General features: G+C 41.9%; 1 protein-coding gene across 2 annotated transcripts in view; it reads left to right on the plus strand.

Annotated features, from left to right (window-relative positions):
- C11H12orf56 (chromosome 11 C12orf56 homolog) overlaps positions 1-25183 on the plus strand; it is a 99572-nt gene that overhangs the window by 35167 nt on the left and 39222 nt on the right. The window contains exons 3-5 of one of the 2 annotated variants that reach the window (XM_003252725.3): positions 7293-7365; positions 19833-20241; positions 24148-24221. In XM_003252725.3, coding sequence (XP_003252773.1) covers positions 7293-7365; positions 19833-20241; positions 24148-24221 — 556 coding nt within the window. The remainder of the gene's footprint in view (positions 1-7292; positions 7366-19832; positions 20242-24147; positions 24222-25183) is intronic. The other variant, XM_003252724.2, reaches the window with a different exon arrangement.

Here is a 25183-nt window from a genome sequence, read left to right on the forward strand (position 1 = left end):
CTGAGTAATTTTTGTATTTTTAGTAGAGACATAAACATAAAGGTTTCCAATACCCTGGGAAGCCGGCTGGATCTCATAGTCCAGCAGATGATGCCAGAAGTCAGGGGGGCTTGTTCAGGGCAAATGCCAACAGGAAGTTTTCGGACTAAGCCTTCGGGAGGTGGAGCTCGTCCTCAGCTCTCCTGCTGTGATGTGGAAGCTTCTGATATTTGAAGAAACACAATGTCTCTGTAGCTTCCTCTTTACTGCCCCAGTATTGCTCTGTATTTATCAGTGATGCCCCTCTGTCACTAATGCCTTGCCTAATTGTTCACAATGGTGGAAAGCTTCATGGAATATGATCAGGACTCACCTCCAGTTCATCTAAAAGTAAAAGAAAAAAGAATGTTCTCCTCTTCCTGGTATAAAGAGGTTGCCTTTCTCATGGGAAGTGTATGTCCTGGTGTTTTTTTGTTTTTTGGGTTTTTTTTGACAGAATTTTGCTCTGTCACCCAGGCTGGAGTGCAGTGGTGTGATCTCAGCTCACTGCAACCTCCACCCCTCAGGTTCAAGTGATTCTTGTGCCTCAGCCTCCTGAGCAGCTGGGATTACAGGCATGCACTATCACACGTGGCTAATTTTTGTATTTTTAGTAGAGTTGGGTTTTTGCCACGTTGGCCAGGCTGGTCTCAAACTGCTGGCCTCAAATGATCCACCTGCCTCAGCCTTCCAAACTGCTGGGATTACAGGTGTGAGCCACTGTGCCTGGTCTATGTCCTGTTTTAAGGTAGAAAGGTCAGAGAGCCTTTCCTACATCTGCTGTCTCTCAAGCACCTTCAGGTCAAAATAACCAATATGCCAAAGTGGCATATTTTGGGTGGCATGTTCTGGTTCACTTCATGGGGAGCCCCTGATTTATAGCTGGTTGGTCAGAAATACAGGTGGAAACCTGGGAGTTGCAACTGGCATCTGAAGTTAGGGCAGTTTGTGGGACTGAGCCCTTAACCTGTGGGGTCTGTGCTACTGCCAAGTAGTGAATGGCAGAATGGAATTGAATTGTAGTACTCCCAGTTGGTATCTAGAGAATTAGAGAATTGGCTTTGGGTGAAAGAGAAAAAAATCACACACTTGGTGTCTGAAGTGAGTAAAAACAGCTCAGACATATCTGTATATCTACGTCTATATAGATATATTGATATATGAGCCTTTTAAAGGTATCTGTCCCTGTAATTGGGAGTTGATGAACAGCATAGAAAAAGAACATGGACTTTGCATTTCACTAAGCCCAGGTTTGAATCCTGTTTCTCACATTTCCTGGATGTGTGACCTTCAGCAAGTCACTTAACCTTTGTGAGTCTCAGTCTCCTCATCTCCGTTACTAGCTTCACAGAGTTGTTGTATTACATGAAATAAGGTGGACAGGGCAGGGTACACAGCTGGGGTGGCTGACTTAATGAAGTCAGCCCTTAAGATTGAATCTTTAGCATAGAGGGAGAAGGGAAGGATGAAGGTCCGAGGAGCTGGATAGGCCCTTCTACTTCTGGCATCCAGCTTGTCTGCCTAGCTACACATGCTAGGCCAGCACATTCAGCCCATTCCTTGTCCACTAGACTTTATTCAAAGTCGGACTCAGAGCTACGATGTGTAAGAAAACTGTGTGGTGTTTTTACACTTTCATGGATGAGCACCTTTCCATGCTGACATACTGTGGCATGGAAACTGTTTGTAGAAGTTGTAATTATCAGGTTTATCAAATCCCTGGTTGCTCACCAGGTCTCCTGTCACATTAATTAGGGTATCTAATTGGGTTGGTTACCTTAAATGCATATTTATCCTTGTCCACAAGCATAATTATTCTTGGCTTTTTTTTTCCTTCAACGTGTATAGGAAAAGAAAAACACATATGCAAATAATGTAGTAAAACAGATCGAAGTTTGATGACATTTAAATTCCTAGAAACTTTGCAAGTGAAATTAAAATTAGTGAAGAGTTTGTCCTGTGCTGATGTGCAGGGCTATTCATAGAATAACACTTGCCCCCACCTGTTCTCTACTTTCGTTCCCAAAAGTACCATCTGACACTTGGGCGTGGGGGCTTTTGACAACACAAAACTGCCACTGTCACAAGGAGCCCCAGTTACATTACAAGATAGAAAACACTCCCCTTTTCCATTATGCCAACAGTAATGCTGTGTGTTTTCTGTTCTTCCAGCTGCTTGTTCCCTGAGTCAGGTATTGCTATATATCTAGGGCCCCAGTTGTTCACCTCAGAGACATTCTGCAATATGTGTCCTGAAGCAACCTACTCGACCATCTATTTGACAATAGTCATTTCTAGAATGTTTAATATGTTAATAATGATGATGTCATGCCTAGAGCAGCAGCACACAATAACTACTGAGCACTTAAATAAAGGTAATTATTAGGACTAACTCCAAACCTCTTGGGTAAAAAAGCCTAGGGGATATTTTTGTCATGTGATACAGGTGCCCATGGTCCAATCAACTCGGTCAACTGAACAAAGCAAGCTCAACATTGGAAATCATTTCTAGTAAAAATACTTAGTTTAAATTATCACATTTTAAACAGGATTCCTAATTAGACCCAACTTTTCTGAATATATAGAGGAAAAGATGCTTTTCTTTTTAGTATACATATGTTCTTATATGGGCCACAATTAGCACTTTGAATTGCCAAGGCTGATCTCAAACTTCTGACCTCGAGCAATCCTCCTGCCTCAGCCTCGTGAAGTGCTTGGATTACAGGTGTGAGGCAACATGCCATACCTGAATTGTACTTTTTACATTTAGATGTTAAATGCTGGTTAAAAGAGGACGGTTATTAAACTCTAAATGAACAATGCAGATGGGAACAGAGTGACAGGATTGAACTGTAATAGTAGCAAAAGCTCTTTTTTTTTTTTTTTTGGAGATGAAGTCTCACTCTGTCACCCAGGCCGGAGTGCAGTGGCGTGATCTCGGCTCATAGCAACTTCTGCCTCCCAGGTTCAAGCAATTCTCCCTGCCTCAGCCTTCCGAGTAGCTGGGATTACAGACGCCTGCCACCATACCTGGCTAATTTTTGTGTTTTAGTAGAGATGGGGTTTCTCTATGTTGGCCAGGCTGGTCACGAACTCCTGACCTCAGGTGATCTGCCCGCCTCGGCCTCCCAAAGTGCTGGGATTATAGGCATGAGCCACCATGCCTGGCCACAAAAGCTCTTGAATGGATTGGGTTCTTAACCACTTAGTTTCAGTTTCAGGTACATTCTAGAACGGCATTACCCAACAGAACTTTTGGCAATGATGGAGATGTTCTATATCTTGTCTAATCATGTCTAATACAGTAGCCATTGGCTACCTGTGGCCATTGGGCTTTTCAAATGTGGCTAGTGCTGCTGAATAACTGAATTTAAGTTTACATTTAAATAGACACAGGTAACTAGTGTTTTCGAATATTCACTGCAGCTCTAGAAAAACAGAAAAGACCTTACAGGCTTTAGTGGTATATTTTGAAATATTGGCATAAAATTAAATAGACGAATCCCCAACTAGATTGAAACATAGTTTAATGAAATCTAAACTGAACCAAAGTTTAGTAATACCACAAAAGCCTTTAAGATCTTTTCTGTTATTCTAGAGCTGCAGTGAATATTGGCTCTCCATATTCGTGAGTTCCACATTCATAGATTCAGCCAACAGAAGATTGAAATCATACTAAAAAAAAATCGAATCTGTGCTGTACATGTACAGACTTTTTTCTTGTAATTATTCCCTAAACAATACAGTATAACTATTTACATGACATTTTTTGTTGTAGTTAGTATTATAAGTAATCTAGAGATTATTTAAAGTATATGGGAGGGTATGCATAGGTTGTATGAAAATACTATACCATTTTCTATCAGGCACTTGAGCATACTCAGATTTTGGTTTCCAAGGGAGATTCTAGAACCGATTTTCCATGGATACTGAGGGACAACTATATGTGTGTGTGTGTGTAATTTTTAAAAATAAATGTAAAACCTAGATATTTTCTAAAACCAATGATGTAGGGCAAAAGCAAAAGCACAAGAAACTGATGAGTCTCTCAGGTTTCATGGATAGTTTTTACATATGGAAGCCTGACAATCTTCCCCACAAGAATGGGACTTTATGAATATAACTGAACCTCTTGCAATAGAGAAAGCAGATGTATTATTTTTGTAGTGTCCCTTCTAAAAATGTTCTTCAGCTGGCCTGTACTACCAAGCATTCCATCAGATATGCATTGTGCTAAATGACTGAAGGAATTCTTATCCAAGCCACTGAAGAAGCGTGTCAACTGCTACATGCACACTAGAGAATACAGCAACAGATGACTCTGCACTCAGGCTCTTTTGTCATTATTGCCTTACACCTGCCAGACTCTGGTCTTTGGTGTCCAGGAGACCAGACTTTCCACCAAGTGCAGAAATAGACTGAACTGTACTTTATTTCTGAGTGGAGAGCACAGATGATCCTGATTCTCCAGACCATTATTACAAAGTGAAATTTAAAGCTAACATAGGCTGGGCACAGTGGCTCACACCTGGAATCCTGGCACATTGGGAGGCCAAGGTGGGTGGATCACTTGGGATCAGGAGTTTGGGACCAGCCTGCCCAAAGTGGTGAAACTCCATCTCTACTAAAAATACAAAAATTAGCCAGGCATGGTGGCGAGTGCCTGTAATCCCAGCTACTCAGGAGGCTGAGGTGGGAGGATTGCTTGAGCCAGGGAGGCGGAGGCTGCAGTGAGCCGAGATTGTGCCACTGCACTCCAGCCTGGGCGACAGAGTGAGACTCTTCTCAATAAAATAAATAAATAAATAAATAAATAAATAAATAAATAAAATAAAGCTAACATAGAAAGAGGCAGGGATGTGAACACTAAAGTTGTTTTTTTTCAATTTTTTAATGACCTCACACAAAAAAGAGAGAATTCAAGTTTGGTTAGTGAATTTGGATGGAATGAGGTTTAAGAGACAACTTAAGACTGTTACAGGATGATTGTGCAGGTGACACTAATATCCTAACAGATAAGCCTCGGTGATCTCATCCTCCTTTCCAGCATGCCAGCAGTGATGTGCTCTATATTTCCTGTTCTCCTCCAAGCTGCTTGATCCCTGGGTTGGTATTGCTGTATCACCAGGACCAAGTGGTTTACCTCCTAGACATTCTGTAATCTGTGATCTGAAGTAGGAGATGGGCTCAAACCTGTCTGATTGATGAGTCATAAGTGCTTCCACCTAATTCCAGCAATATACAAACGCATTATTTGTATCACATTTAGTACCATTATTTGTGAAATACCTACTTTTACAAGTGATTGTGATGATTGGGGTCTTAAAGTTTCTTAAATTCCAAATAGAAAAAACTGATTCTGCCTATCTTAATGTCAAGGGGAATTTGTTGGAAGATTTTGGAGTCTCCTAGGGAATCAAAAGGGAAACAAAAGAGCCAAATAGTGAAAGACCAGGAACCCAGGTGCCTGTTCTGGGGCCTGAGCAGCTTGGCCAGGACCTCTTCCTAGGGTCCAGCCAGCTCCAAAGACTTCTAGCCCTGTCTCTCAAGAACAAATATCACAAATCCAGGGCAAGACATTGATTGGCCCAGACTGGGTCAGCAGTCTACCTCTAGACCCATCACCTATGGCTAGGGCAGGAGCGGATCTAGGTTTTATGGGGACTGAAACTCATACAATTTGGAGAGCCCCCCTTGAAATAACTAAGACGTCTGTTTTACATTGTACAAATACAATGCCCACAGCACTCCAAAGAAATCAGGACAGAAGAAATCACAAATACAGAGTGCCTACAGCCACTCTCAAGAGAGGAAGTGAGATAGAAGAAAAATTGAAGTGGGAAGAAGGGCCTGTGGTCTTAAATTATTGTGGTTGAAGAGGTGGATTATTCTCTTTGCAGTTCTTATAAAAACATTTGGCCATGTGAACAAATTTTTAGGGTCTCTCCTAAGACGTTGGAAGGAACTCATGCACTGAGGGACACTGAAACTTTTTTTTTTTTTTTTGAGATGGAGTCTCACTCTTCCACCCAGGCTGAAGTTCAGTGGTACAATCTTGGGTCACTGCAACCTCTGCCTCCTAGGTTCAAGTGATTCTCCTCCCTCAGCCTCCTGAGTAGCTGGGACTATAGGCCCACACTACCATGACTGGCTATTTTTGTGTTTTTAGTAGAAACTGGGTTTCACCATGTTGGCCAGGCTGGGCTCGAACTCCTGGCCTCCAGTGGTCCGTCTGCTTCAGCCTCCCAAAGTGCTGTAATTACAAGTGTGAGTCACCGCACCTGGCCAGGGGCACTGAAACTTAAGCATCATTCATTTCATGGAAGGAGCAAAGTCTTTTTTTTCTTTCTTTTTTTTTTTTTTAATTTAAGGATGAGGACACTCATGGTAACTATAGGAAGAGAGCAATTCTTCAAAAAAGGGGGAGGCTGGAAAGACAGAATAACAGCGGACCACTGTCTTATCCTGCACCTGCTGCTATAACAAAATACCTTAGACTAGGTAATTTATAAACAACAGAAATTTGTTTCTCACAGTTCTGGAGGCTGGAAGTCCAAAATCTAGTCACCAGCAGACTCAGTGTAAGGGCTGCTCTCTGCTTCAGAGATAGCAACTTCTTGCTGCATCCTCACATGGCGGAAGGAACAAATCCTATGTCCTCACATAGTGGGAGGGGCAGTGGGACTAAGGTAATCCCATCAACCTTTTATAGGGGTACTAATCCCATTTATGAGGGCAGAGCCTTAGTGACTTAATCACTTCCAAAAAGGCCCTATTTTTTAATTTTAATTTTAATTTTTTATTTTTGAGACAGGGTCTTGCTCTGTTACCCAGGCTAGAGTGCAGTGGTGTGATCATAACTCACTGCATCCTCAACCACTTAGCTTCAAGCGATCCTCCATCCTCAGCCTCCCAAGTAGCTGGGGCTACAGATGTACACCACCACACTCAGCTAATATTTCTATTTTTTGTAGAGTTGACAGCTCATTATGTTGCCCTGGCTGGTCTTGAACTTGTGAGCTCAAGTGATCCTCCCACTTCAGCCTCCTAAAATGTTGGGATTACAGGTGTGAGCCACCGTGCTTGGCCAAGGGCATGTTCATGTCAAAGCCAAAGTCCTTTCTGCTCCATCATGCTACCCAGCTTACAATTTTGGACTTACAATTTTTGTGAGGATTTATGAGCAGTCATTTAATCAGTACATGTGACTAGGTCTTCTTCATAATCTCAATCAAATTACTTAATTAATGACCAAATAACTATTTTTTTTTAAGTCAAGGAAGAAAAGAATGGCCTTGCCTTTTGGAGAAGCAAAGAGCCCAGAAGTCTGAATGAATCTCCTCTCAGGTGAGATTGTTGTTTGGAGTATGTGTTTAACTTGCTAACCAAAACATTTTTACATTGCAACTTGTTTTCGTTAATGTTTTTTCTCTACTAATGGCTTTGGACTGAGTTCTATTAATCTGATATATGCAATAATGAAGAAGGTATTTTTGAGAGAACTTTTTCTCAATTCAAATCAGTTAAATAGTATAGTTTTTCTAATTGTCTATATATTACTGAACATACAAATGTCACAATATAGATAAATAATTCATTAAAATTAAAATCAAAAACACCTGTTGAGCTCTGGTTCTGCGTGGGGCACTATGTTAAGCCCTATGATGGATACAAAGATGAGTAACTCCTAAATCCTGTCCTTGAGAAGCTGATTCTAACCAAGATATACAGCATTCGCACAAATAAAGAAAATACATAGTCCACATGCTAAGTGTCCTGAATGAGTCTGAGCAATTTTCAAAGAGATTTAAAGAGGGGACAGATGATATTCAGTTGTGGGGAGAAGTCAAGATGCCTGGTGACAGTTGGTAAAGGAATAGGGCACCTAGAGATGGGGACACTGCAGCTGGAGGAATAGTGGAAGAGGAGATCCAGGCAGAAAAGAAATGGAACATGGGTTAGCCCCGTGGGATTGAAAATAGGACCTGAAAGTGAAATGGATCCTATACTTTGAAGGATCTTAAAAGTCCAGATGAAGACTTTACATTTCATTTCACAGGATATGAAAAACTATTGAAAGTTTTGACCATGAGAATGACATAAAAACCTTTACTACAGAAAAATAATCTGATGATTGTGCTTAAAATGGATTGAAGTAGGGAAAGACCTGAGATTGGTGGAAAGTCATTAGAATGTGAACTGGGGTAGTGGTAGCAAGAATAAAAAAAAAGGGACGGACGGAAGAGACATTTCATAGGCAGAATCCACAATACTAACATTTGATGGAAATAGGAGAGATGGAAGGAGAAACTACTGTGGTTTCCAGCTGGGGTGACTGAACAGTGATGCTCTTCAAAGAAATAAGGATGTCAGAAGGGATCATGCTCAAGTACTGGTTTAAACAGGTTAAGCTTGAGGTCCTAGTGGGTTTATCTGGTGGAGAAGTTCATCTGGCAGTTGAAATTTCAGTCTGGAAGGTGGGAAAGAAGTCTGGGTAAATTTAAAAAGGAGAAAAAGGAGTTTCTTTTTTTCTTTTTTTTTTTTTGAGACTGAGTCTCGCTCTGTCACCCAGGCTGGAGTGCAGCAGTGTGATCTGTCCTCACTGCAACCTCTGCCTCCCAGGTTCAAGCAATTTTCCTGCTTCAGCTTCCTGAGTAGCTGGGATCACAGGCGCCCACCACCACGCCTGTCTATTTTTTTGTATTTTTAGTAGAGATGGGGTTTTGCTCTGTTGACCGGGCTGATCTCAAACTCTTGACCTCAAGTGATCTGCTCACCTCAGCCTCCCAGTGTTGGGATTACAGTCCTGAGCCACCGCACCTGGACAAAAAAAAAGGAGTTTCTTAAGTTGCTTAAGTTAAAGTGTGATGCTGTATTTTTTTTTTTTTTGAGATGGAGTCTTGCACTGTCGCCCAGGCTGGAGTGCAGTGGCTCGATTTCGGCTCACTGCAACCTCCGCCTCCTGGGTTCAAGTGATTCTCCTGCCTCAGCCTCCCGAGTAGTTGGGATTACAGGCGCCCACCACCGAGCTCAGCTAATTTTTTGTATTTTAAGTAGAGATGGAGTTTCACCATGTTGGCCAGGCTGGTCTCGAACTCCTGACCTCGTGATTCGTCCACCTCAGCCTCCCAAAGTGCTTGGATTACAGGCATGAGCCACTGTGCATGGCCAAAGTGTGATACTGTTACACACTTTCTCTATTTAGATATTAGAAGGAAGAGGGGAGTGTAGGATTCTGGGAGCTGCCAGTCAAGGGATATAGAGGCATAGGGAAAATTAATATGAATTGGATCCTAGAAAGACAGGTCATAGCAAGGGGAAATAACCAGATTAGAAAAGCATTGCAAAATGCTGTTCAGAAAAAGTGAAATCCTAACTGGGGATATTCACAAACCCGTGGTGGGCCGTGCTGTGTTTCTTAGCTTGCTGGGGAGAGGCCTTTTCTCACTGCACTTTCTGTCATTCCCACCCTCCCTCACAGTTTGAACAAGAGGACCTATGAGGTCTCTTCCAAACCTAAATTTCATTATTATTATAACTTCCTTTCTCACCAAAAAAAAAAAAAGGCTTAGGAAGTTGATTTTTCCTAAACACATTACCAATTTGCTTTGTAGAATTTTAACCTTAGGGCCAATTATTCTGGATAAGAAAATTGTTGGACAGTGGCTGCAGTAACTAATATTCTTAGAGGTGCTTAAGTAAGTTCAAGGTTAAGGAGTTCTGTGTTCCTGTCAGTGTTCTCAAGGCTTTGGAGGTTCTGATTATATTTGAACCTAAACATCAAAAAAACTTACTAAGACAGAATTGTCTAGTGTGTTCTATTTAGCATGGCAAACCACAGCTTAAAATGCTCATTGAGAACCCTTTAAAATTCTAGCACTGGAGAAGGAACCAACAGCCTGTGTAGCTGAATTCCTTTCGCCAGATTTCTCAAGGGGTATTACTGGTATTTGTGTGGTACCGTTTGTACCTGTGCAGAATGGGGCCACACATTGTGAAACTTCAGCTTCCTTGGCTTTTGTCCACTAAGTGCCAATAATGCTCCCCATTTATTGTGGCAACTAAAAAATACCACTACACATTTTCTTTTTTAAAAATTTTATTTTATTTATGTTAAGTTCTGAGATATATGTGCAGGACATGCAGATTTGTTACATAGGTAAATATGAGCCATGGTTACCATGCATTTTCATGGAACTACCCTGGCTACTTCCAGCTCTCAACACACTTGTCAAATGGTCAAGATTTGTTTCCATTTCTCCCATTCTATGCTCTTTCTCCGTTCTCTGTGCTGTCCTCTCTCTAGCCTTCCCTAGTATCTCAGTCTGTATTCTGTTGTGTATCACAGAATACCTGAAACTGGCTAATTTATAAGGAAAAGAATGTATTTCTTAACAGTTATGGAGGCTGAGAAGGCCAAGGTCAAGTAGTTGTATCTGCTGAGAGCCTTCTTGCTGGTGGGGACACTCAGCGGAGTTCCTAGGCTGTGCAGGACATCACATGGCAAGAGGACTGGGCATGCAAGCTCAAGTCTGTCTTCCTCTTCTTATAAAGCCAGTTCCATTCCCATGATAACACATTAACATATTAACCCACTTATCCATGAATTGATTAATCCATTTATGAGGGCAGAGCCCTCACTACCCAGTCACCTCTTAAAGGCCCCACCTCTCAATACTGCCATACTGGGGATTAAATTTCAATGTAAGTTTTGGAGGGGACAAATATTCAAACCATACCACCTAGCAAGTATCCTTGCTCTTCCTGTACATTTTATGTTTGGGTTTTTACTGATACCACATTGTGATAATTTCTTTCTTTCTGTTTTTTTTGAGACGGAGTCTAGCTCTGTCGCCCAGGCTGGAGTGCTGTGGCTCAATCTTGGCTCGCTGCAACCTCCGCCTCCTGGGTTTGAGCGATTCTCCTGCCTCAGCCTCCTGAGTAGCTGAGATTGCAGGCACCCGCCACCACACCCGGCTAATTCTTTTTTATTTTTAGTAGGGATGGGGTTTCACCATGTTTGTCATGCTGGTCTCGAACTCCCAGTCTTGTAATCCACCCGCCTCGGCTGGCAGTGGTCCCAAGTGCTGGGATTACAGGCATGAGCCACCGTGCCCAGAACACTGTGATAATTTAATAATACAGATTTAAAATGGTTATTCCTTTGGTAGGATTTCCATTTTAGCAGGCATGAAAGCCAGCAGCTCCAGGAAAGAAGTTCTAGTTGTAGAATTTTGTTGTAACAGCTTTACTGAGGTGTGATTGACACACAATAAACTGTGCATATATGTTTTATCATATATATCTCCCCATGAAACCATTACCACAATCAGTATGTATCACCCCCCTCTTCTCTACACTGCGCCCTGGAGACTTTTTTCAAGGCAGTAAACTGGAGCAGTCATTAGGTCTCACCTTGATTATTTCCCACCTACCAGGGCTCATTGTCTTTTATTGCCTGGTGTCTAGTGTCTTGAAATCTATTTTTGCATATATTTTGTCCAATTTTTGGTTGTTTCAGGTGGGAGTGTATATATAGTCCGTATTACTCAATCTTGGCTACAGGCAGAAAAAAACTAGTAGAATTTTAGGTTTATACCCATATATATAGAAGAGGATTTGGACTGGTGTTAGATCCTTCCTGGAGTCAGGGATGGTTCTGGAATTTCTATAAAAAAGATCTTTGGGGCAGCAATATGGGAGATTAGGGAATTCATTTACCTAGACTGTATGTTTATGTGGGGTAGATGGAAACTCTTTTTTCCTTAGCAGGCACAGATATGTTGTTTTAATGTGGCATAGATATTTATTTGTGGTGGCTCACTCAGGGGAAGACTATTGGAGATCCTAGGGAGTGGGGGCACTAAAGTCGCCCCTTCTTTTGGCTTCTGCCTTTGGGAGCCTGCTGTTTCAGGCCAACTCGTCAATTTCAGCTCCAGACTATATTAATGAAGATAATCCTGAAGTTCAGAAGGACCTAAATTATCAAAGATTCATGTACGCGTACTATTCTGCCTTTTACAAAAAGATAAAACCACACACTTTTAGAAAACTTTCTTAACAAAGTTAAGTATCCCATACAAGGTTAGTTAGGGAAGTCAATTGAATATGAGATCTTATTTTCCCCCAGTAGTCCTTCTGTGTAAAGTTAAATAGACTGTAGGGGTTTGAATTTACTTATCAGAAAGTCAGAATCTGGGACACTCATTGCTGCTTCTTCTTTTGTTCTTTTTTTTTTTTTTTTTTTTTTTTTTTGAGACAGGGTCTTGCTCTGTTGCCTAGGCCGAGTACAGTGGTGTGATTATGGCTCACTAAAGCCTCAACCTCCTAGGTAGCTGGGATTACAGGTATGCGCCACTATGCCCAGCTCCACTGCTGCTGCTTAATGTAGTGTTACTGCTTTGAAATTAGTCTACACTCTTAACACATGCTGACTGGGCGATGTGAGGACTTAGCCTAGATCTTCTGGGGTGTGGAAATAAAGCTGACCTGGAATAATGGCAAAAGTCCATGTTTATTTCAATCTTGGCCATGTATAAGAATCTCCTAAGGGCTCATGGAGAGTACAGACTCCTAGGCTCTACTCCAGGCTATTGAATCCTCAGCTTTAGGGACAGTATTCAGTCATCTGTTTTTGGTAGCTATCTAGATGATTCTGTTAGCTAGCTACCAAGGTTTGAGAATTGCTGGCCTAAATAATCTACAATGACATCAATCTTCCCCTGGATTATTGGAACTCCTGAGTTCATAATATGTCTCTAACTCACCCATCAACTTCTATCTCCACTGCCAAAACTCCACTATCATCTCTCATCACTTCTGCAACACCTCTAACTACGCTCTCCACTTCCATTCTCAGTACCTGTCTGCCTCTGCCTGAATCCATTATCCACCTTAAAGACAAAATGATCTTTTCCAAATGTCCCTTTCTTGCTTAAAACCTTTCAGTGGTATGCCATTGCACAGCAAATAAAGCTTTTACCATGTCTAGACATCCCTGCAAGACCTGGCCGTTGCCTACCGCTGCAGCTTCATCTCTTACTTCTCTTGCTCATATCAATAGTTAGAGCACTGCAACTCTTTCCAGCTCAGATCTTTGAACTTCTTACCCCTCTTAACATCACTCTTCACATGGCTCACTCCTTCTCATCCTTCAGATCTCAGCTTAAATGTCCTTATCCCAGAGAGTTCTTGCTTGATCACCTAGTCTGAAGTATGCTACCTGTCAACAAACACACACAGGTTTTCTTTATCAGACTATTGTGTTGATTTCATTGCACTTTCATAAGTTATAACTACATGTTCATTGCTTATTGTCTGTCTTCCCACTAGAATGCAAGCTCCATGAGAGCTGGGACCTAGATATTCTTGTGCACTGATATATTTCTAGTGTTGGCCCAGTGCTTGGTACATACTAGGTGCTTAATATTTGTTGAATGAATAATCATATTCTTTACAACCTAGCCTGGCTTTCATAATATTGGCTTGTGGGAGTGTGATTTGCTCTAAATCCATGTAATAATAAACCATGTTTGGACAGAGTTGATGTATTTCCATTATTGCCCTGAAGAATGTGACTTATGAGCTTCTGCGGGGAGGGCTCTGCCTTCTAGCAAGGCACTGAGTGAAATTCTTAACATGGTCTTTGTAATTGGAAGGATTGAGGGAGGGGCAGTTCTAGGAATAGGCATCCACATGCTCCCAGAGTCAAGTCTTCATTTCAGCATGTAATTCCCCACATTTCTAGGATACTTTGACAGTTCCATTGTTTTCCTCCAATTTAGAAAAATAAAAGAGCTTTTTAGTTAATGTTTGCAGCTGGGCATGATGGCTCACGCCTGTAATACCAGCACTTTGGGAGGCCAAAGTGGGTAGATTGTTTGAGCCCAAGAGTTCAAGACCAGCCTGGGCAACATGATGAAACCCCATCTCTTAAACAAACAAACAAAAAAGAAAAATTAGCTGGGCTGGTGGCATGTCCCTCTCGTCCAAGCTACTCACACCACTGCATTCCAGCCTGGGTGACAGAGTAAGACCCTGTTTAGGCAAAAAAAAAAAAAAAAAAAAAAGCAAATGTCTGCAGTAGTTGTTTTAGGTTACTGTGGAGGTTAAAACTCTGTTAAAAGTGACAGAAATGCATTTTAGATTTAAAAAGGGAATTTATTGGAATTAATGGGTCAACTCATGAAATTCAGTATTCATTCAACAGATATATTTAGAAATGGAAATATATAAAGATATAGATACAGACATAGATCTATCTGTCAGTCTAATCTGGCATATTCGAATTGCTGGGCTCTGTGTTCTATTTTAAATGTATTAATACAATGGTGAGCAAACTCAGTAAAGTTTAGAAATGGAATCCTGGGAATGTAGGAATGGTGAGAACGGAATTTAGACACAGCTGGAACTGGGGGCTTGAGTGTCCCAGGACTCAGTCCCTGTCTCCTTCTCTGATGTTTGTGTGTCAATTGCATCTTCTCTCCCTGAACACCACATCCTCCATGGGGCAGCACACGAGTCACCGACTGTCTTAAATTCACATTTTACAGCTTCTACCACCAGACAAAGTCTAACTCACACACTATCTTGTATTGAATTTTTAAATCCTGAAGAAAGTCTCTGATTGCCCAGCTTGAATAAATGACACATTGCTGAAAAATATTCACCACAGCCGACAAATCAGGGTCTTTAAAAACATGGCAGCTTCTGTGTGCTCTGTTTATAGAGGAGAGGAGTAGTTTCCAAACAAGGAGAGTGAAGAGGGAGCTGGGTCTACTGTACCATAGTTTTCTAGCACTGTCATCTCAGTAATTAAACATTTGAGTTAGAAGCCTAAACAAAAGGCAGGGTGGGATAGAAAACACTAAGTAGAGGACTAAAGGATGTTATCATGTACAGAGATTTGAAACACCTCCTAGGTGCCATTTTTTAGGCCTAATGATGAGAAGCTACAGGCCACAAGAAGGATGTTGTTATCTTGGGACATCAGACTTGCATAAGTATGATTACTGTTCAGGGTGATAGTAAACAACAGGCCTTTAAATACCTCTCTCATATTCCTCTCTCATAGTAGATAAAGATGCAGGCTCTGGAGCTATATTGGCTGACTTCAAATCCTGACTCCGCCTTAAGCTAGCTATTTAATCTTTCCAGGCTTAACTCTTCTCATAGGTGGAAGGGCTCATAATAGTACCTATCCCACAGTCATAATATGTAAGGGCTAAATCATGTACATATAAGGTGCTTAAACTCTGTGTGGCACATAGTGAGTCTGTATTATTATAAAACATAGCTCTTTTATTACTGCTGATGATCAGTAAGTCAATCACAGAATAATCACTACTCAGCATCCTCAGAATCTTTGATCAAGCCCCCAGGGGGCTTTCTTCTTTTTCTACTCTCACTAGTAATACTGTACTATTTAAAAAATAAAAATGCTGTTGTGTAATAATATGGCATGAGGTACCATTCTTAATTTTCTAAGAATTTCTTATACAATAGATTGTTCTAGTTCTATTATAGGACCAAGTCCTGTGTTTATTTAAATATACTATGTGTGTAAATGTATGAATCCAGGATGTTTAGAAACTCAAGAGAAAAGATTCAAAGACTCCAGTATTTGTTCTAAGTCTTTATTTCTTGATATTTCTCAAACTAAACTGAAAATATTAAATAGATATATTCTCTCTCTCTTTTTTTTTTCTAGATAGGGTCTCACTTTGTCACCCAGGCTGGAGTGCAGTGGCAAGATTTCAGCTCACTGCAGCCTCAACCTCCTGGGCTCAAGTGATCCTCCCACTGCAGTCCCCCAGGTAGCTGGGACTACAGGCACGCACCACCATGCCTGGCTAATTTTTTGTGTTTTCTTTTTGAGGCAGAGTCTCACCCTGTCACCCAGGCTGGAGTGCAGTGGTGCAATCTCATTGCAACCTCCACCTCCCAGGTTCAATCGATTCTCGTGTGTCAGCCTCCCAAGTAGCTGGGACTATAGGCACGTGGCACCATGCCCAGCTAATTTTTGTATTTTTAGTAGAGACGGGGTTTTGCCATGTTGGCCAGGCTGGTCTTGAACTCCTGGTCTCAAACGATCCACCCACCTCAGCCTCCCAAAGTGCTGGGATTACAGGCGTGAGCCACAGCCCCCAGGCAATTTTTTTTGTATTTTTCATAGAGACAGGGTTTTGCCACGTTGCCTAGGCTGGTCTCCAACTCCTGAACTCAAGCAATCTGCCCACTTCAGCCTCCCAAAGTGCTAGGATTACAGGTGTGAGCCACCATGCCCAGTGATATATTCTCTTATATATTAATATATACTAATACAATTTTCTCAGTTTATTACTGTTAACAAATATTTATTAAAATATAAAAAAAGATTGACCATTGAGGTAGAATCAATATACTTTCTTCCTCTCCTCTTCACTCTCCTCCATCCTTTTATTCCTATCTTCTTTTCCTTTTCGCCTCTCTCTGCCTTCCCTTTATATACCTGTTTGAAATTTTTCACTGCATATATAGTCAGGAGCAGAATTGTTTTGTACACTCTATATATTAATCTGCTTGTTGGTTTTAGACATTACGAATATCACCCCCCCATTTTGTTGGCTACCTGTTAGCTTTATCTATGTGGTGTCTTTATTGAATATAATTTTAATTTTGATATTAATAAAATTAATCAAGAAGGTTTTGATTCAGATCAAGCTGGAGTAAGCACACTTTCCTCCACCTTTTCTACTGAATGCAAGTAAAAATCCTGAATGGAACACATAATTAATAATAATTAATTAAATAAATGTAAAAAATATTAATGAAAAGAAAAAGTATTTGGAGGAATAATGACAGAAAATTCTCCAAATTCGGCAAAAGATATACACTTACAGGTTCAAGAAACTCAGTGAACCCCCAAAAAGACAAACTCAAAAAAATTCCACACCCAAACACATCATGATCAAACTGCTGAAAATAATAAAGGAAATTAAAAGATACTTAGAACTTAATGCCAATACATATCAAAGTGCATGCAACTGAGCTAAAGCAGACTTTAGAGGTCTGCTCTAAAGCTGTATTTACAGGTTTTACTGTATTCACCAAGAAATAAGAGAATTTAAAAAAATAAATGAGTTAAAAATTCCACTTAAGAAATTGTAGGCTGGGGCAGGGTGCAGTGGCTCACACCTGTAATCCCAGCACTTTGGGATGCTGAGACAGGGGGATTGCTTGAACCCAGGAGTTTGAGACCAGCCCTGGCAACATAGTGAGACCCCATCTCTACAAAAAATTTTTAAGTTTGTAAAAATAAAAGAGAGATTTCAAGCTGGGAACAGTGGCTCATGCCTGTAACCCCAGCAATTTGGGAGACTGAGGCAGGAGGATCACTTGAGGACAGGAGTTTAAGACCTGCCTGGGCAATGTAGTGAGACCCCCATCTCTACAAAACAAAGTAGTTTTCCACTATAGTGGAGGTTCTAATCTTATGGGAGAGAGAAGATAACAATGTAAAAGGATAAACTTCCCCCCAAAATTATTGAAATAAAAAAAAAGATAAACCATCAACTGAAGGCAATACAGGGTAATAGTAATAGCTTGCACATATTGTTTCCAGCTTTGCAAACTCATTGCATGTATCCTCACAGAAACCTTATGAGATGGGTGCTATTATTGTTTCTATTTTAAAATTAGGAAATGAAGTCCTGGGTCCACTAAGATGTCAAAAGACAAAATAAGCATAGATTTAGTTTTATTTGTGATTCTAGAATTGGAAGAAGTGGTCTGAAAAGCTGAGCAGAGGAGGTTGACTTTATAGGCACAGAAAGGCTGAAGTAAGCTGAAACGAGATAAAAATTGGATTGCTTGTTTCAAAGTTACTGTTCTTATAGGGTGAAAACAGAGGACACTACTTCATTATTGACTGAGGGTGAGTGGAATCTGTTCTTCTGGAAAACTGGTCAGTTTCCAAGTTCAGTTTGATTACTGGTACTAAGCACAAGGGACTCCCTTCTGTTTTGGTCTGTTTTGCTGGGGCCTCATGCAGGAGGCTAGTTGAAAACAATGGCCTCTCATAAACTTTGTTTAACAAAGGTCACATAACCACTAAGTGGCAGAGCCAGGACTGGAATTTAGGTCTCACCATACTCTGTGACTTCTTAGTTTCTCCAACTTGTTTCCTTGTGCAGCAAAGTAAAGAAAGGTCATGGTGAACTGGAGAGAATAGGGAAAGTAAAGGACACAGCATTGATTCTGAAAAAAGTGCCGATGCTATTGGGAAAATCAGAAGAGTATTAGCAGGAGGGGAATTAAAGAAAACATCATTTAAAAAAATCTCAGGCCAGGCACAGTGGCACAGGCCTGTAATCCCAGCACTTTGGGAGGTGGAGGCAGAGGTGGGCAGATCACTTGAGCCCAGGAGTTTCAGACCAGCCTGGACAACATAGTGAGACCCCATTGTTACCTGGGTGTCCTTGCTCCCAGAGCTCCCAAGATGATGGCAGGCCGCTGCCAAGATGGTGGCAGGCCTCGTGTTCTCTGAACTGGGGTTTTTGGCCTCACGGATTCCAAGGAATGGAATCTTGGGCCTTGCTGTGAGTGTTATAGCTCTATTAGAAGCCGTGGGTCACGGAAGAGAATCGTGGAACCCAGTGACTAGTGTTCAGCTTGATTAGGATGAACCTGGGCACTTAGCAGTGCAGGAACAATGGCAAGCCTTTAGCCGGTTTGGGAGCGGCACTGGGCGCCTCACTGGATCAGGAGCACAGCAGACACCCTGCCGGATCCGGAGGGATGGAAGTCAGTGGCGGGTCTGCCACGGCGGCAAACAGGAGTGGTGGACCGCGAGCGAAAGCTCAGCTCGAGCCGTAACAAACACAGACGAAAAGAGAGAGCAGTTGCAAGATTTAATAGAGTGAAAACAGAGCTCCCATACAAAGGGAGGGGACCTAAAGAGGGTAGCTGTTGCTGGCTCGAATGCCTGGGTTTATATCCTGATCATTGTCCCTCCCACTGCGCTCTCAGTCGATAGATGATTGGCTATTTCTTTACCTCCTGTTTTTGCCTAATTAGCATTTTAGTGAGCTCTCTTTACTATCTGATTGGTTGGGTGTGAGCTAAGTTGCAAGCCCCGTGTTTAAAGGTGGAAGTGGTCACCTTCCCAGCTAGGCTTAGGGATTCTTAGTTGGACTAGGAAATCCAGCTAGTCGTGTGTCTCACCATCACTACAAAAAAATACAAAAATTAGCTGGGCATAGTGGCACATGCCTGTAGTCCTAACTACTCAGGAGGCTGAGGTGGGAGGATCACTTGAGCCTGGGAGGTGGAGGTTACAGACAGCCCAGATCGCACCACTGTACTCCAACCTGGGTGACAGAGTGAGACCCTGTCTCAAACAAACAAACAAACAAACCCCCTCTCTTCATATCCCTATTTGAATTTTTTTTTCTTTATAGGATCCATTAGCAATGTACAATTAAAGGACAATCAGGTTTCAAAACTAGAATGAAAAAGTCCTTTCAGTGGAAATATCAGGGCTCCATGAAGGACAGGCACAATGCTTTCAATATATCAAGTGCTTCATTCTATGAAATAAAATGTATTTCAGAAATACAGTTTATTTCTGAAAACAGAAAAGTATACTAAAAGATTGCAGTATCAAATCTCCTCTAGTCAATGGGTTATTACCAGCGAGGTTCAATGACTTCCTTGTTTTAACAAGCATTCCTTTTGTGAGAAAACATTTGTGTTCAGTCTTAAACTACCGGTTCTCTTTGTTGCTTACTGTGAAATTTTGCATGTCATGTTTAACACTAAATTCTACCTGACAGGGACCAGCAGGAGAGCAGTACACCATCCAAGGACTCAACTCTCTGTCCTCGTCCAGGCCTCAAAAAGCTGTCCCTTCATGGCCAAGGTGCCTTTCGACCCCTACCTTCCCCCTCCAGGAGGAGCTCTCAGTCTGCACCAACAACTGGCAAGGCTGTCAGCGAGCCATCTTGCACAACAAACACAAAAGAACCCCAGGGACTTCCAGATCACAACAACTCCATAAGTGAAATTCCTTTCAAGTGCAATGGGAACGGAAATGAGTTTTACTTAGGAAATTCCCTCCTAGATTCCCCTTCACGGAGCAACTCAAATTTAGAGAAAAAGGAGTCAGAACTTCATTTGTATGTTATTTCCACAACCTCATCAATATTTCTGCACTTAAAAAGTTCATGGAACAATTATATTATAGTAAGTGTCGCCCTAAGTTAACCTTAACCTGAATTTTTATATTTTTATTTTTTAGAGCAAACAAGCCCTCCTCCCTCCTTTACCTCCCATTTTGGAAATTTAGCCTTGGAATTTAATAATATTGTGAAAAACAAAATGTACTGAACAATTAAGGAGATGATTTTATTTAGGCGATTGCAATAGTGAAAAATGCTCATTAATGAGCAGTTTCTGGATGGGCATGGTGGCTCATGCCTGTAATCCCAGCACTTTGGGAGGCCGAGGTGGCACTTGAGGTCAGAAGTTTGAGACCAGCCTGGCCAAGATGGTGCAACCCTGTCTCTACTAAAAAATACAAAAATTAGCTGGATGTGGTGGTGCGCGCCTATAATCCCAGCTATTTGGAAGGCTGAGGCACGAGAATCAATTAAACTCCAGAGGCGGAGGTTGTAGTGAGCTGAGATTGCGCCACTGCACTCCAGGGCGACAGAGGGAGACCCCATCTCAAAAAAACAAAACAAAAAAACAAACAAAAAAACACCTGGGGTTTTGTAGAGGTAGGTAAGGTGGGTCATGGAAGTCACGAAGAAGGAGGGAGACAGGACTTATCTTGGAATATGTGTGAGCAGGTGGTCTTTTGCAGTTGCTGGGGTGACAAAGACCTCAGGTAAGGTTCAACGTTGTCAGTATGATTCTGTATTGCTTAGCTGTGCTATTGAAAGTGGGTTGATGGAGGAGACCTTGTTGTAGGATCAGATAAATTTATCTAGAAATCACTAGGTTAAGTCCTTATTTCATAAATGAGGAAACTGAAACACAATCTTTTTTTTTTTTGAGATGGAGTTTTGCTCTTGTCACCCAGGCTGGAGTGCAGTGGTGTGATCTCGGCTCACTGCAACCTCTACCTCCTGGGTTCAAGTGATTTTCCTGCCTCAGCCTCCTGAGTAGCTGGGATTACAGGTGCCCACCACCACCACACCCAGCTAATTTTTGTATTTTTGGTAGAGACGGGGTTTGCCATGTTGGGCAGGCTGGTCTCGAACTCCTGACCCCAGGTGATCCGCCCACCTCGGCCTCCCAAAGGCTGGGATTACAGGCGTGAGCCACCACGCCTGGCTGAAACACATTTTTGAGTGATTTACTCAAGGTTGTATAACTTTAGGGACAGAGTCAGAACTCCCATTTAGGGACCTTTTTATTAGAATTGGTTTAAAAAATAAGTAATTATTAAAAGAGTAATACAATCCCTTTATCTTCAGTAGTACATAATTTGTGAAGATAGCTGCTACAAAGCTAAATATGGGATACCCTAAATTAAAATTCTGGATTTAAGGAAAACGTAAATATTTGGGGAGGGAAGAAAGGCTGCTTTAAAAAAAACACACACACAAAAAAACGTAGAACAATGACAAAAGTAGTAAGAAAAAGCACATATCTTCCCTGCCACCATCCACCCACTACACCACTCTGATATTAAGCACAAGACAGGTTGGGTGGCTGAGGCGGGTGGATCACCTGAGGTCAGGAGTTTGAGACCAGCCTGGCCAACATGGTGAAACCCCGTCTCTACTAAAAATACAAAAATTAGCTGGCTGTGGTGGTGGGTGCCTGTAATCCCAGTTACTCAGGAAGCTGAAGCAGGAGAATTGCTTGAACCTGGGAGGCGGAGGTTGCAGTTAGTCAAGATCATGCCATTGTACTCCAGCCTGGGCAACAAGAGTGAAACTCAGTCTCAAAAAAAAAAAAAAAAAAAAAGAAAAAACAAAAAGCTGGCCGGGCGCGGTGGCTCACTCCTGCAATTCCAGCACTTCGGGAGGCCGAGGCGGGCGCATCAGGAGGTCAGGAGATCGAGATCTTCCTGGCTAACACGGTGAAACCCCGTCTCTACTAAAAAATAGAAAAAATTAGCCGGGCATGGTGGCGGGCGCCTATAGTCCCAGCTACTCGTGAGGCTGAGGCAGGAGAATCGCTTGAACCCGGGATGCGGAGGTTGCCATGAGCCAAGATCGCGCTACTGCACTCCAGCCTGACAGAGTGAGACTCCGTCTCAAAAAAAAAAAAAAGCTTGTCTGCAGTTTCAAATCAACAACATTTGAGAAATTCCTTCTGACCTGTCTTAAGCTTCAACATAAATAAAAGATTATTTAGAGAAATTGCTGAACACTGTATGACTATTTTGAGGACCCAGAATAAATGAGAAATGGCAACACTGAAGGTTTAAGGAAAAATAACTCCATTAATAAGGAAACAGTCAACAAAAGTGTTGTATATCTATGCTATGGAATACTAAATAATCATTAAAAGAATTGATACTGGTTGGATGCAGTGGCTTATGCCTGTAATCCTAGCACTTTGGGAGGCTCGGGGGGGAGGATCGCTTGAGGCCAGGAGTTCAAGACCAGCCTGGTCAACATAGCAAGACCCCATCTCTACTAAAAAATAAAAAGTGAAAAATCGGCCTGGCATGGTAGAACATGTCTGTAGTCCTAGCTATTCAGGAGGCTGAGGCAGGAGGACTGCTTGAGCTCAGGAGTTTGAGGCTGCAGTGAGGTATGATCATGCCACTGCACTCCAACCTGGGTGACAGAGTGAGACTCTGTCTCCTAAAAAAAAAAAAAATTGAAGTAAATTGGTAAATCTCTTTTTTTTTTTTTTTTTTTTTGAGACAGAGTTTCGCTCTCGTTGTCCAGGCTGGAGTGCAATGGTGTGATCTCGGCAACCTCCGCCTCCCAGGTTCAAGCGATTCTCCTGCCTCAGCCTCCTGAGTAGCTGGGATTACAGGCATGTGCCACCATGCCTGGCTAATTTTTGTATTATTAGTAGAGATGGGGTTTCACCATGTTGGCCAGGCTGGTCTCGAACTCCTGACCTCGTGATCCGCCCACCTTGGAATCCCAAAGTGCTGGGATTATAGGTGTGAGCCACTGCGCCGGGCTATAAATCGGTAAATCTATATACACAGACATGAAAAACCATCCACCATATATTCAGTTAAATCAAGTTCCAGATTAATATATGTGATATAATTTAGGATTAAATATATATTATAAAAATATATAAATACTATAAATTTATGTGTTTATAATTCATATGTCTTTATATGCCTGGAAAGACCTAAACCAAACAGATGATAGATACTTTAAAAAATTTTAGACACAAGGTCTTGCTCTGTTGCCCAGGCTGGAGTGTAGTGGCACAATCATAGCTCACTGCAGCCCCCAAGTCCTGGACTCTTTCGATCCACTTGCCTCAGCCTCCGAAGTAGCTGAGATTACAGGTGCGAGCCATGGTACCTGGCTTCATGATCAGACATTTTGTGTAGTGGGATGGAAGGGGTAGGGAAAAACAGAGAATTTTATATTTTACTTTATCTAAACTGTGTGATTTTGATAAATAATTTCTTTTTTTTTTTTTTTTTTTGAGACAGAGTCTCGCTCTGTTGCCCAGGCTGAAGTGCAGTGGTGTGAATCTCTGCTCACTGCAAGCTCCGCCCCCCGGGTTCATGCCATTCTCCTGCCTCAGCCTCCTGAGTAGCTGGGACTACAGACGCCCGCCACCACGCCTGGCTAATTTTTTTTGTATTTTTAGTAGAGATGGGGTTTCACAGTGGTCGCCAGGTTGGTCTCGATCTCCTGACCTCGTGATCTGCCCGCCTTGGCGTCCCAAAGTGCTGGGATTATAGGCATGAGCCAGCGTGCCCGGCTTAAATAATTTCATTTTATAATGAGCAAGTATTATATTTAAAACTTTTAAAAAACTAGATAAGAAAAAAATTCCCTGTGGTATTATTAAACAATAAATGAGTTTTATAAACAAATCGTATACTATAGGAGGCTTAAAGAATAGATACATAACATTGACTAAAGGTGGGGGAATTGATCTTCAGTAAATAAAAATTCTAACAATTTCTACTTTTTCCTTTTTCAGAAAGCTACCCTTTTACAAGATCCCTTCTATGCTAGTGAGTTCAGTCCTGCTATTGGAAGTCAAAAGCCATATAGGTAAGAAGTGATGATGTATGATAGAGTTGCATGGGGGATTTTTCTCTCCTCTTTGCCTCTCCTTTTTTTGAAACTGAGTCTCACTCTGTTTCCCAGGCTGGAGTGCAGTGGCACAATCTTGGCTCACTGCAACCTCCACCTCCTGGGCTCAAGAGATTCTCCTGCCTCAGCCTCCTAAGTAGCTAGTACTCCAGGCACCCGCCACCAAACCTGGCTAATTTTTGTATTTTTTAGTGGAGACAGGAGTTTCACCATGTTGGCCAGGTTGGTTAGATTGGTCTGACCTCAGGTGATCCTCCTGCCTCGGCCTCTCAAAGTGCTGGGATTACATGTGCGAGCCACCGCGCCCGGCCCTCTTTGCCTCCCCTAACTCTGTGTTGTATGTGTGGCTATCACAGTTATACCTCTAACTCATCTGCCTGCTCTGACGGTTAAGTCTGCAAACACAGGTATCCACTGGACATCTTTTGTATGTCTCTTAGGAACCTTAAAGTCAACATATTCAAAAGAGAACTCAGCATCTTCCCTCTGCAACCTGACTTTTGTCTTGTGCTTCCTAACACAGGGAATGATGTCATTATCCCTAGATCACCTAAGCCAGAGTCCTGGAAATCACGCTTGCCTCCTCTCTCCCTCACCATTTCCGGCATCCAGCCAGTCATCGCATGCCTTATTTATTGTGCCTTTACTATCTCTGGATAACATCCACTTCTTTCCATGGTCACTCGCTCAGGCCCAGTTATCTCAGTTCTGGGCTCCTACAGTGTTTTCCTAGCTGGTCTCTCTGCCTTCACTCTTGCTCCTCTCCAGCCCATTCTCCATTACAACAGAGGAATCTTTCGGAAGCACAAATCTGATCATGTAACTCCTCCCGGGATCCTTTGAATGGCTTCCCATTGCCCTTAGGTGAAAGTCTAAACAGCGTACAAAAAATATGTATGACATCTCTTTTTATTTTTCTG

Source organism: Nomascus leucogenys, chromosome 11, assembly GCF_006542625.1.
Source record: "Nomascus leucogenys isolate Asia chromosome 11, Asia_NLE_v1, whole genome shotgun sequence".
NCBI classification, from domain to species: Eukaryota; Metazoa; Chordata; class Mammalia; order Primates; family Hylobatidae; genus Nomascus; species Nomascus leucogenys.